The 13,517-nt window shown below is 37.5% G+C and overlaps 1 protein-coding gene and 1 pseudogene across 2 annotated transcripts in view; both read right to left on the reverse strand.

Moving 5' to 3' along the window:
- The window catches only part of HSPBAP1 (HSPB1 associated protein 1), a 58,355-nt gene that overhangs the window by 24,520 nt on the left and 20,318 nt on the right, over positions 1 to 13,517 (reverse strand). For both annotated transcript variants that reach the window (XM_015082283.3, XM_015082282.3), the window contains exon 3: positions 8,860 to 9,041. In XM_015082283.3, coding sequence (XP_014937769.1) covers positions 8,860 to 9,041 — 182 coding nt within the window. The remainder of the gene's footprint in view (positions 1 to 8,859; positions 9,042 to 13,517) is intronic.
- Positions 9,597 to 9,686, reverse strand: LOC113600019 (uncharacterized; annotated as a pseudogene).

The following is a 13,517-nucleotide window of genomic DNA, read 5'->3' on the forward strand; positions in this document are numbered from 1 at the left end:
ACTCTGCTTAGAAAGCTCCTGACCCTCCCTTCACATGGCTAGCCTCTCATCTTTTATTTATTTTAACGTTTATTTATTTTTTGAGAAACAGAGAGAGACAGAGCATGAGCGGTGGAGGGGCAGAGAGAGAGGGAGACAGAGTCCAAAGCAGGCTCCAGGCTCTGAGCTGTCAGCATAGAGCTTGAAGTGGGGCTTAAACTCACAAACTATGAGATCATGAGCTGAGCTGAAGTCGGACGCTTAACCGACTGAGCCACCCAGGCACCCCATAGCTTCTCATGTTTTAGGAATCACCTTACATATCACCTCCTTGGAGAAAGCTTCCCAACTTACCCTATGTAAAGTAAGTCCCTCTCCCATTTGGGCCCATTTTGTTTACTTCATAACACTTAGGACAACTGGCTATTACAGGTTAGACTTGTCTATCTCCTCCACCAGAATATGAGCTCCCTGAAAAAAGGGGACCAGGGCTGTAGGACGAATATATAACCACTCACTTTTTTACAGTTATTTTCTACCTTTTTACCACTTATTTACCTCAATAGCTCCAGCAACTGACAAGAGTCCACAGCACATAGCAGAGTTTATATCTAGTTTCCGCATTTATCTATCCTCAGCTTTGGCACTTTTGGGTTTTACTGGCTGAACACTTACTATTCTGTTTTGCTCTGGAATTTTTTTCCTTGGGCAAATATAGATCTGGTGGGTATGGTCCTAGTATTCCTTGATCATCCCAGGCCAATGCCCAAATCTAAGCAATTCTAACACACAGCAACTAACTATAGTCATTTGGGACAGCCTCACATAGAACGTAGCAAGCTCCCTCATGGTCTGCAATGTCAGAAAAGGGACATCGTGGATCACAGTGTGCATCGGGGTTGGCCTTGGTTTCTGGAGTAAATGGAATGTGGTATCCATTCAAAATGATGGCATACTGGTTTTAGAAATGGTCTACTTAATTACAAACCTGATTTGACTACTTCATTATATCATTTAGCATAGTCACTGAGCATTAAGATACCAAATATATGTTGCTTTATTATAAATTACTTCCTTTAAAATTCTCCATTATGTCATAGGTTAGGTACTTTAACAATTTTTTTTTAATTACATGTGTAGTTAATGGTATCATCTACACACTGTATTTCAGGATCATAAAAGGAATGCAAATACTGAGAGAGTTGAAAATCAGGGCCACACCACATCCACTCGAATCAACAAATACTGACTGATAACATGGGATATGCTAATCAAGGAGGGAGACTCAAAAAAAATGTGAGACATAAACATCTCTGTTATTGTGTTGAGAACTTTACAATCTAGTTGGAGACATCAACCTGAAACAACATCAATAAATTATTAAAAAAAAAAAAAAGCCACAGGCAGTTTCTATCACTACCACACGATGGTACAATAAATTAAGAGGTCAAGGATAGTTGAAATTTGGGGGCCTGGGTGCTTCAGTTGGTTAAACATCTGACTCTTGATTTTGGCTCAGGTCATGATCTCGCAGTTAATGAGTTCAAGCCTCACATCGGGCTCTCCACTGACAGCACAGAGCCTGCCTGGGATTCTCTGTCTCTGCCCCTCCCCTGCTCATGCTCGCGCGCTCTCTCTCTCTCTCTCTCTCTCTCTCTCTCCCTCTCAAAATAAATAAACACACTTTGATAAAAAAAAAAAAAATTAAGTGCCAAGGGAGCCAAGTCCTTTACTTATTCAAGTTGGCATCTCCAATGCCTAATATAAGTGATTCCAACAAATGCTCAAAAATTACTGGAGTTACTGATCTAGGTAAGTAGATCTAATTTTTTTTAATGTTTATTTATTTTGAGAGAGACTGCAAGTCGGGGCAGACAGAGAGGCAGACAGAGGATCTAAAGTAGGCTCCATGCTGATAGCAGAAAATCCAATACAGGGCTCGAACCCACAAACTGAGATATCATGACTTGAGCTGAAGTTGGACGCTTAACCGACTGAGCCACCCAGGCGCCCCAGTAACTAAATCTATTTTTATGCTGAACCTGAGTAATTCCTAAACCTGTTTCAATTAACAAGTTATATAATTATTACAGAGTCAAACACCATTTTACAAGTAACCAAATCTTCCATAATTTTAGTTTTAACCAAAGAACTGAAGAACACTAATTAGATGCTTAAAGTATAGAATAGTGGCTTTTTTAAGTCTACTATGTAAACTGATCACTGAAAGATAATTCATTCCTAAGTTGTTTTGTTCTAAAAGATGGTATATTTTGAGCGGGGTGTTCTCAGAGCCCAGATTCAGTATCAACTAGCTGGTGTAAGCTCTAGGCTCTGAGAACACCTCCGAGTATTTGTTCTTATACCTATACCATGGCGATGGTTGACTTGAGTCCATCTGTGACATAAAAAGTTGTCTCATTCTATTAATTCTCTGTGCTTAGATCAAAAATATAGAAAAGCTGATTACACAAGAGTTTTATGCCTGAAAAGAAGAAAGAAGTCCAATATTGGTCAAAACAACAAAAATAAAACTAAAACAATACTAAATATTAAAACTATATAAAACTTACAAAGGATAAATACTTCAATTTAAAATTTAAACAGCCCCTTAAAAGGACATTATAAATTAGCAAGCACTTAAGGGTCTTTTTTCCTTAGGAAAATTACCTTAGGTAACATAAACAGAAAAGAGATAGTTAACTCTACCCACAGATAGGCTTGGATAAATTCTTACATTCCAATTTGCCTCATCAGAAAGCACCACTGGCCATCAAACCCCTTTAATCATTACTAAACCACCTGGCTATATTTCAACCTACTCTATGTTACAAAGTCCAAGACAGGTTGGAACTAATTTTCCATGTATTGCACTTTGGGATTCTGTGACCTGGTGACTTCACATGGCTCCTGACTCTCAGCAGCAGCCAATCTGAAACACAATATAAAATGGAGTCTATTTGGGAAAACTTCTCGGGGCAAAATCCTTTCGCTATATGTTTTTTGTTTGTTTTTTAGAGAAAGAGAGAGAAAGAGAAAGAGAGCACAAACAGGGGAGAGGGCAGAGGGAGAGAGAGAGAATCTTAAGTAGGCTCCACACTTAGCACAGAGCCCGATTCAGGGCTTGATCCCATGACCCTGGGATCTCAACCTGAGCTGAAATCAAGAGTGGGCCACTTCGGGTGGCTGGGTGGTTCAGTTGGTTAAGCATCCAACTTCAGTTCAGGCCACAATCTCACGGTTTGTGGGTTTGAGCCCCATGTCGGGCTCTGTGTTGACAGCTCAGAGCCTTGAGCCTGCTCTGGATTCTGTGTCTCCCTCTCTCTCTGCCTCTCCCTCACTCACGTTCTGTCTCTCAAAAATAAATAAAATGTTAAAGAAAAAAAAAAAAAGAGTGGGCAACTCAACAGAGCCACCCAGGCACCCCATATGTTGATTCTTACTAGCTTCAATTATGATGATACTTACTGATAATTACAAAAGGTAACACCTGTCATTCTTACCTAAGAAGTGAGAGAGAAATTTTATGCGGTAATGTCACAAATTCCCTATCTTTCTTAAGAAGTAGAGAAAAAAATATTCCAAATAAAGTTTTACTTAGATTACTTAATGACATGATATTTAACTAAAAAATAGCGGGGCTAATTTAATTTGCCATACATGAAAGTCACTTAAGTGTCAAAATCGTAATTGTTGGCCACTTTAAAGCTATAGGATATTTTCCAATCATATCAGTATATTTACCAGTGCATTTATCAGTGTATATATTATATATTTATCAGTGGATAATTTTAATTTGTGGGGAAAAAAAGGGTTAATAGATAGAAACTTCAGAATCTATGTGTAAAAACTTATAAAACTAGAAGGCTGAAGAGAGCTAAGAATTTCTCATCAAGATTGACAAATGCTACAATTGATTAGAAGCCACAGAAAATTTGACAAAGGTGAAACTAGGGGTATAAATTAAAACATCCCCTGAAAGATGCTAAAACCAAAGAACAATCAAAACAAGAAATGGTTAGAGTAGGAAAAAAAAATAGTCTTCTGTAATCATTCAAATACCTATTACATATGCAGCACTATATTACCAGTTTGGGGGAATAAAAAGTTATAGAACATACATAGTCCCTGCTCCCAAAGAGCTGATATTGTTAGAGGAACAAGACACAAACATTCTATGTCATATAAATAACAATCCAAATAAAATATATAGGAATGAAGGCAAGGGATGGATGGCTGTGGGTACAGTGGTTGAGAGGCTTCATAGCCAAGACTGAATCTGAGCCAGGCCCTAAAAAGTAGAAGTTTAATAGGCAGAAACTGAGAAGAGAATAAGCAGAGGTCAGAAAATGACACAGAACACAGTGGTCCAGCACTCAATGAGGAGACAACAGAGACATATGCATAGGAGACAGGTCATATCAGTCACACTAGAGGGTCTTAAATGCTATCCTTATACAATTTTAAGTCATAAAATGTTTGTGAACATGATTAATATATTTCTATATTTAATCTGGAGCATGACTTGGAATGTATTTTCAGGAGAAACTGCTTTAGAATCGATGAGACGAGAAGTCAGAAGTGGAGGAATGAAGAGTAATACCAGAAGTAATATTGTAAATCAGAAGTTCTTAAGGTGGTCCACACACCCCTTGGAAGTCACTGAGACTATTTCAAAGGATCTGTGAGGTTGAAATTATGCTCATAATACTTTTAAGATGTTATTTGCTTATTTCACTGTGTTGACATTTGCATTAACAGCACACACACAAAAAAATGGTGAATAAAACTGCTGGTGTCAAGACAGTGGAACCAAAATGTACTACCAGCACTATATTCTTTTGTTTTTAAGACAACTTTATTGAGGTATAATTGCTGCATAATAAACAGCATATATTTCAAGTGTACAATTTGAGGAGTTTTTACATATATGTACATATTGAGAAACCACTGCTACAATCAAGATGACAAATATTTTGACAAGTTTCCCTGTGACCTTTAGTAACCCATCTATCTCTACTCCCTTGTTCTTGATTTTTTTCGATCACTATAAATTTATTTGCAAGTTCTACAATTTTATAAAAATGGAATCATATAGTAAGTATTCCTTTTTCATGCTAACACTATCCAAAAGCAAACCAAGCAAAGTAGACTTCGGATCAAGGAAAAACCCAGGAGAAAGAGGATCATTTCATAATAATAAAAGATCAATCCATTAAAGAGGACATAGTAATTCTAAATGCATATGAACCTAATAACAGTTTCAGAATACATGATGCAAAAACTGACCAACCTAAACTGAAAAACAAACATATACACAACTATAATTGAGAATTTCCATACCTCTCTCCATATAATGGGCAGAACAAGTGTATAGAAAATCAGTAAGCACACAGGAGACTTAAACAATCAATGTGATACAATTGATATTTATAAAACACATTAATAGCAGAATACACATTATTTTCAAGTGCACCTGGAACATTAGTCAAGAATGACTATATTATGGGCAGTAAAAAGTAAATTTCAAAGGACTAAACTCACACCAAATATGTTCTCTGACCAAAATGGATTTAAATTAGAAATCAACAACAGAAAGATAATCCTCAAATATTTGGAAACTAAACATTACACTTTTAAATAATCCATAAGTCAAACAATACATCAAAAGGGAAATTAGAAAATATCTGAACAGAATGAAAATCATTTTTAGAAACTGTTATCATGAAACAAATGAGCTTGAGAGCTTTTTTTTTTTTTTTAAGTTTATTTATTTTGAGAGAGAGAGAGTGTGTGTGCACACATGCAGGGGACTGGCAAAGAGAGAGATGGAGAAGGAGAATCCCAAGCAGGCTTCATACTGTCAGCACTGAGCTCAGCACAGGGATACTCAATTCCAAGAACCATGAGATGATTACCTGAGCCAAAATCAAGAATTGGACGCTCCACCGACTTTATAAACTACCCAGGCGCCCCAATACCACTCTTCTTATAACATTTAAAAAATTACTGAATATAGTTATTTTCTTTTTTTTTTTAAGTTTATTTTGAGAGAGAGAGAGAGAGAGAGAGAGAGAGAGCAGGAGGGGGAAGGGGCAGAAAGAGAGGGAGAGAGAGAATCCCAAGCAGGCTCCATGCTGTCAGTGCAGAGCCCAACATAGGGCTCAATCCTATGAACCATGAGGACATGATCTGAGCAGAGATCAAGAGTTTGGACGCTTAACTGACTAAGCCACCCAGGTGTCTCTTGAATATAGTTATTTTTATAAAAATGTTATTATATTCTCATATAATTATTTTAAGTGAATTAATAAAGATTTTTAAAATTTACCCATAAAAAATTTTTTTAATGTTTATTTCTTTTCAGGAGAGAAAGAGAGAGACAGAGCACAAGCGGGGGTGGGGGGGGGGGGTTGCAGCAGTGAGACAGAGGGAGACACAGAATCTGAAGTAGGCTCCAGGCTCTGAGCTGTCAGCACAGAGCCCGACACGGGGCTTGAACTCACAAGCTGTGTGATCATGACCTGAGCCAAAGTCGGACACTTAACCGACTGAGCCACCCAGGCACCCCTAAATTTACCCATTTTAATGTTTAACTACCCACCATTTTATGACAGATGGAAGAAAACTTGAAATAGTAAGTTGTAAGACTCGGTGACTGAATGAATTAGAGTGGTAAAAGGAAAACAACTTAGGTACCTGGGATGTAAGAAGACCTGGTGTTCAGAAATTTCTGAGGTAAAAAATGATATAATCATTATGAACTTGGTTGTTCATAGCAGATTTGCCTATTTTGATCCAGAGAATTAATCCCCATAATGGGAGCTGACAAAAACTCACTGAACTAAAAACATCAGGTTTTATACTATAAGGGCTCAATTAGAATTCCAGCACACAACCAAAAGGCCTTTTATATCCACACTTAATGGACAAGACACATGTCTGCCCAGTGCTGTCATGCCTGGACTGAGGCAGAACAATTGATGGGGTCAGATGAGAGATTCATGCAAGGCAGAGTGAGCCCAGACTCAGCAGAACAGAAGTCCTTACCCCTGTCTACAGAACTAAATGTATTCAGACCCTGTGTATGCATACACTGCAACAGTTAAAGCTTGGAGGACAAACTGCTTGGGTTACTCTTTTTTTAGCTGTAGAATTTCAGAAAAGGTTGAATTTTTGTGCCTCTTTTTTTCTTAAAACAGGGATAATTATTATATCATAGGGTTACTGTGATGGTTACAAATGTAAAGCACTTAGAAAAGCACCAGGTACAAGAAGTACTTGATAAATACTGACATTACACAGTGTTTTACCTGAAATATGGAGCAAAAAGTAGTAGTCTAATCTACAGGGTGGGTGAGAGTACAAGAAATATAATAAAAGACTCTAAAAGTTAACTACAATATCTAAATGTTCCAGGGTTAAAGATCCAAAGTGATCACAGATAAGTCTATAAGGAAAAAAATTACCTCAAAATTATCATTTAAAAATGAATAAATAGTAGATTTGGGATAGACTTAGGATTCAGAAAGTATCTACTGAATATTTTCAAAGCTGATGCATTTCTTTCATAGTAATGAGAATAAAAATATATCCTCAACTAACAATTATGAGACAAGTGATAGTTTTCCTTTTTTTATAAAAAGCAAAATTTAAGTAAGCACTTTAAAAAAAACTTTAGCTTTAACTATGTAAACCCCAGCATCTACACCTTGACTCAAAGTGAAAAAGAAACATATAAGCTGAATGGAAAACTAACACGTGATGGGGATAAGGAGTGCACTTGTCATGATGAGCAATGGATGATGTATGGAAGTGCTGAATCACTATATTGTACACCTGAAACAAATATTACACCGTATATTAACTACACTTGAATTTAAATACAAACTAAAAAAAAGAAAAGAAAAAAAAAAGAAGAGTCTAAGACTATCAGCCTATTTGAGAGGCAAGTCCTGATGGTGATGGTCAGGAAGAGAGGAGTCCAGGGAGTTGGGTGGGGGCGGAGGGGGGTTATGACAGCCTGCAGTGATGGCAAAATACCTCTCTGGATAAAGGACTAGTGGCAGGATAAAGGACTCTGGAGCCCTGACCTGATTGTGGGCAAGGCAGAGTCATCCAAGCAGCTTCCTGGAACTACTCCCAATCCTGCCTCATGCCTAAGAAAAACACAGAAACCAGAACAGAGAATTTGCGAAATTACCCCACAAAATAAGCTAGCAGTTGGAGGTAGAAATCATTTAAAAGAGGATATGGTAGTCTGCAAACTCTGCTGTCAGTTATGTCAACACCTGACAAAGAATTTCCACATTCTTAACTTCCGCAAGCACCGCCATGCTTCTGCAGGACTTCGGCACTCAAATAGCAGGAGCACTCTGCCTCAGGCCATAAACCTGACTAAGCCCCCCCCCCCCCCCCCCCCCCCCCGGAGAGCAGGCCAGGATTGTGGCAGCAGCAGCCTGGAATGCTTCCAGGATTTCAGCAACGCTTCTTCATGTAATAATCGGTGCTGTACTTCCATCTGCCTCGCTAACAGAATAAAAACGTCTATGTAGGTCAGGAGGAAATGAAGTTCTATACACAATCTATGCTTCTATATACTCCAAACCGGCTCAGGCACTGTTTAAAGGCAAATGAGAGGGTGTGTGAGAAGTCCAGCGAGTAGGAAAATAGTGACAAGGCTGCTCATCCGTGGGAGCCAAACATTATACTTTTCCTGAGCAAATCTTTTAGCCTGAGTGGATAAAATGCTTAAGACTCACAGTGATTACTTTTGAGAGAAAAAGACAGTGAAGGAAAAAGGTACCAGAGAGATTCTAATTTGTGATCTTTTCACAAGAGTAAATTATTACAATGATTGAAAGGAATGTATTGACTTACCTCAAAAATATCTGTCTTGTCATCAAATAGGCTGACAAAATATTTATAGTCAGCATAAGCCCAGAATTTGGAATGATCATAATCTCTAAAAGGTCCGGAAAGAGGAGACTGGTCACAGTTCCAGGTCAGAAACTCTTCAAGTGTAGCTTCTACATAACCACATGTAGTTTCAAACTGAGGAACTGCAATGTAAGAGAGCCCAACCTTAAATGTATACTGAATACTGTTTCCAAATATTGTTGCTTTTTTAAAATGAAGACAGTTTGAAACAATTAAAAATTAATTTTGTGCTTGTGATATAATTAGAACCATTTACAGTACTCACAATATCATGGTTTAACATAAAGGTGAAAAACAAGATTTTAACGTTAAGATTTTTAAAGACTACACTTAGTATAGCCTGATGTAGTAATCCAGTGGTATACTTTAGATTATTAATTTTCCAAGACCTTTTCAGGGGTCTGTGAGGTCTAAACTATTTTCACAATAATACTCTGACATTTTTCATTCTCATTCTCTCACGAGTGTATGGTGGAGTTTTCTAGAAGCTTAGTCGATGTCACTACAGAGATAGCTAGTGGAATACGTGTTTATGTTTTTGTATTTTTAAAATGTCTCAGTTTTTATTTACAATATGGTAAGCATCACTAGATATAATCCACATTGGCAAAAGCTCGTTGGGGAACTCAATAATTTATTTTAAAGGTATGGCATTTATTGTTTTCCCAAATATTACAAAAGATATGGAATGCTTCGTGAAGTTGCATCATCCTTGTGCAGGAGTCATGCCAATCTTCTCTGCACTGGAGAACTCAACAAAGGGAGTTGGCAAAGGGTCCTGAAGCCAAAAAGTTTGAGAACTACTTCTTCAGATTAAAAAGGAAAAAAGGCAATAACAAAAAACAGTCTTTTGAAAATTTTCTGACTTTATACATAGCTCCTCAGAATTATTAAGTGGCCAATGGCAGACTTAATGTCTGTTCATTTATTCATTAACTCATTTATTTCAGAATCATTTATTAAGTTCCTAATTTGTAATTAGCTCTGTGCTCAGGCTTGCATAAAAGAGACAGGTAATACTCTTGAGTTGATAATATATTCAGACAAATATAAAGCTTTAACCAGAATAATAGGAAATTTAGGGCATGACATAATTAAATGCCAATTTTGTGTCATAGACACATAGGAAAAAGCAAAGACCCAGAGAAGAGTGTTGGTGAGGAAACCTTAGAGAGAAGACAATTGTCTGTCCATTTATGGATGTTGGACTCATTTATACAAGAACTATTCTTCTAAATAGTGAAAAATGAATTTTTTTTGGTAACAAGCGGAATATTTTTTTAAAGTGTTATTTGTTATTTATTTTGAGAGCGAGCACGCAAGTGAGCATGAACAGGTGAGGGGCAGAGAGAGGGAGAGACAGAATCTTAAGCAGGCTCCATGCTGTCAGCACAGAGCCCCACACGGGGCTTGAACCCACGAACTGTGAGATCATGACCTTAGCCAAAATCAAGAGTCGGATGTTTAACCGACTGAGCCACCCATGTACCCCAACAAGCAGAATATTTCAAATGCGTGTTGGGAAGTTAATATTCAAGAAACCTGGTTATGATCAGCATGAAATCCTTTCAAGAGATATAGATCTACTATGTGTAAATCAGTTAGCACAATGTCTGAAACAAAGTAGATTCTCAGTAACAGGCACTAATTCTGATTCTTATATTTACTTGGGGCCCTTCAAAAGTTAGTCAAATTAGTAGTAAGAGGAGAACGGCATTCAAACTCTTCTTTCAACACCTTTAACTTTTCCCTCCATTTCTCCCTGAACTACTTAGGATTATCTTGACCATCTTTCTCTCCTCCACCTCTCTTTTTCCTATAACCTTAGAATGGCAAAGAATAGAGGGGAGGGGGTGTCAAGGAGGCATCCTAGGTCTACTTCATCAACTTGTCACCTGACTTTGAGAAGTAGGAAAACTTTACAAAAGTACATTTATCTAAAAGATTAAAATCTGCATATTTAAGAACTTTTAAAATTTGACAAGTTTTAAGAAGGACTTAGAACAGTAACCCATCAGTGTATGTGTGTGTGTATATGGGTGTGTGTGTGTGTGTATACGTATATATGTGTGTGTGTATATATATATGTTTGTGTGTATGTGTGTGTGTGTATATATATATGTGTGTGTATATATATATGTATCTCCACAATATTATGAACATCATCATTAAGAATTTACCCCAGGGGCACCTGGGTGGCTCAGTCAGTTAAGCGTCTGACTTTGGCTCAGGTCATGATCTCACATTTCGTGGGTTCAATCTCCACATCAGGCTTTGCACTAACAGCACAGAGCCTGCTTCGAATCCTCTGTCTCCCTCTCTCTCTGCCCCTCCCCAGTTCTCTCACTCTCTCAAAAAATAAACAGTAAAAAAAAAAAATTGGAGAAGATATTTGCAAATGACATACCAGGTAAAGAGTTAGTATCCAAAAATCTATAAAAAACTTTTCAAACTCAACACACAAAACACAAAAAATCCAGTGAATGGGCAAAAGACATGAATAGACAGTTTTCCAGATGTGTCAACAGACACATAAAAAAATGCTCAACATCACCCATCATCAGAGAAATACAAATCAAAACCACAATGAGATACCACCTTACACCTGTCAGAATGGCTAACATTAACAACTCAGGCAACAACAGATGTTGGCGAGGATGCGGAGAAAGAGGATTTCTTTCGCACAAACTGGTGCAACTCTGGAAAACAGTCTGGAGGTTCCTCAGAAAGTTAAAAATACAACCGCTCTATGACCCAGCAAGTGCACTACTAGGTATTTATCCAAGCGATACAGGTGTGCTATTTCAAAGGGGCACATGCACCCCCAAGGTTTATAACAGCGCTATTGACAATAGCCAAAGTATGCAAAGAGCCCAAATACCCATTGACAGATGAATGGATAAAGAAGATGTGGTATATATACACAATAGAGTATTACTTGGCAATCAAAAAGAATGAAATCTTGCCATTTGCAACTATGTGGATGAACTAGAGGGTATTATGCTAAGCAAAATTAGTCAGAAAAGGACAAATATCATAGGACTTCACTCATGTGGAATTTAAGATATAAAACAGATGAACATAAGAGAAGGGAAGCAAAAATAATATAAAAACAGGGAGGGGAACAAAACATAAGAGACTCTTAAATACAGAGAACAGACTGAGGGTTGCTGGAGGGGGTGTGGGGGGGGGGATGGGCTAAATGAGCAAGGGGCATTAAGGAGGACACTTGTTGGGATGAGCACTGGGTGTTATATGTAGGTGATGAATCGCTGGATTCTACTCCTGAAATCATTGTTGCACTATATGCTAACTAACTTGGATGTAAATTAAAAAATTAAAAAATTTAAAATAAATATTTAAAAAATTGTCCAACTTAAAAAAAAAAAGAATTTACCCCCACAACATAGGAACACACAGAGTTTCTTAACAAACAAAAACCCATGTGGCAAGAAAGCTGCATGGTGCTTGGAAACAGGAGTAATTTTGTAATCATTTCAGTAAGCTCCAATGGAAGCCTAAAGACATTGCACTGTCTTATGAATTTTCACTTCATAAAACTAATCCAACCGATCGAACTGAATACTAAAACCATTACTTGAGACATCTGCCCCTGGGGGTACAGAGCAGCACTTCAGAGTTAAGGCCAGTTTTCACAGCCATGTCTGCATTGCAACCTTATCAGGGGACTTTGTTCTGTCACAGCAAACTGTACTTTAAAAAATAAAAATCCAAAAGTGAAAAAATTACATGTGAGAACTGTTACTGTCAGGAGAAAATTACTATGAATGGGATGAATGGAAATGACAGACTTTTTCACTTACATAGTGATTTCAAAATAGAATTCTTTTGATATTTTCCTTCCAGGAAGTAGCAGCACCAAAGGTACTGTTTTCATTCTGTTATGACAATTTCTTTCTGGGTAGCACAGCTGTTTTTCTTAGTTTATTTTTTTGCAATGCAATTATTCCTTTCCAACTTTATCATTATTGTTCTTTCGTTTCATGTTGAAGTAGCCTAGGCAGCTGCAATTTTCGTCCCACTTAACTGTCAAAGCGTTAGGTAAGACGCAGCTTGACTGAGCTCAGGATTTGGAAGTAGTGTGTAAGTTGAGTTTGCTTTTAACTCTCATAAAAGGGAGTCCTAAAATATTTTTTGCAGAGCAAAGGAACAAGTATGTCTCCATTTTGTTAGACTTCATCGTTTTATAAGCAACAAACACTGCATGGAATACAGGACTTTTGATCATCATTGCACCCCCACCTGTTTAGGGTTCTTTCCACAGATGTTTTGCCAAATTACTGCCAGTTGAGGTATAGTATTGCCACTGAGCATGTATGTTGGCAAATGAGTTTGATCCAGAATGTTTTCAAAGACCTACGAGATATCATTGTCTGCTTCCTAAAATGAACAAAGATATACATATAATTCAAAGTATAATTACTATTACCTCAAGCATTCTAGAAAAACTCAAACCAAGACCTAAAACAAAAATACGAAATATATTCAACAAGCCACAAAAGACTCTTAACAACACAGATCAAACTATGGGTTGATGGAGGGAGGTGGGTGGGAGAGGAGCTAGATGAGTGATGGGT

The sequence above is a fragment of the Acinonyx jubatus genome, chromosome C2 (genome assembly GCF_027475565.1).
Source record: "Acinonyx jubatus isolate Ajub_Pintada_27869175 chromosome C2, VMU_Ajub_asm_v1.0, whole genome shotgun sequence".
Classification (NCBI taxonomy): Eukaryota; Metazoa; Chordata; class Mammalia; order Carnivora; family Felidae; genus Acinonyx; species Acinonyx jubatus.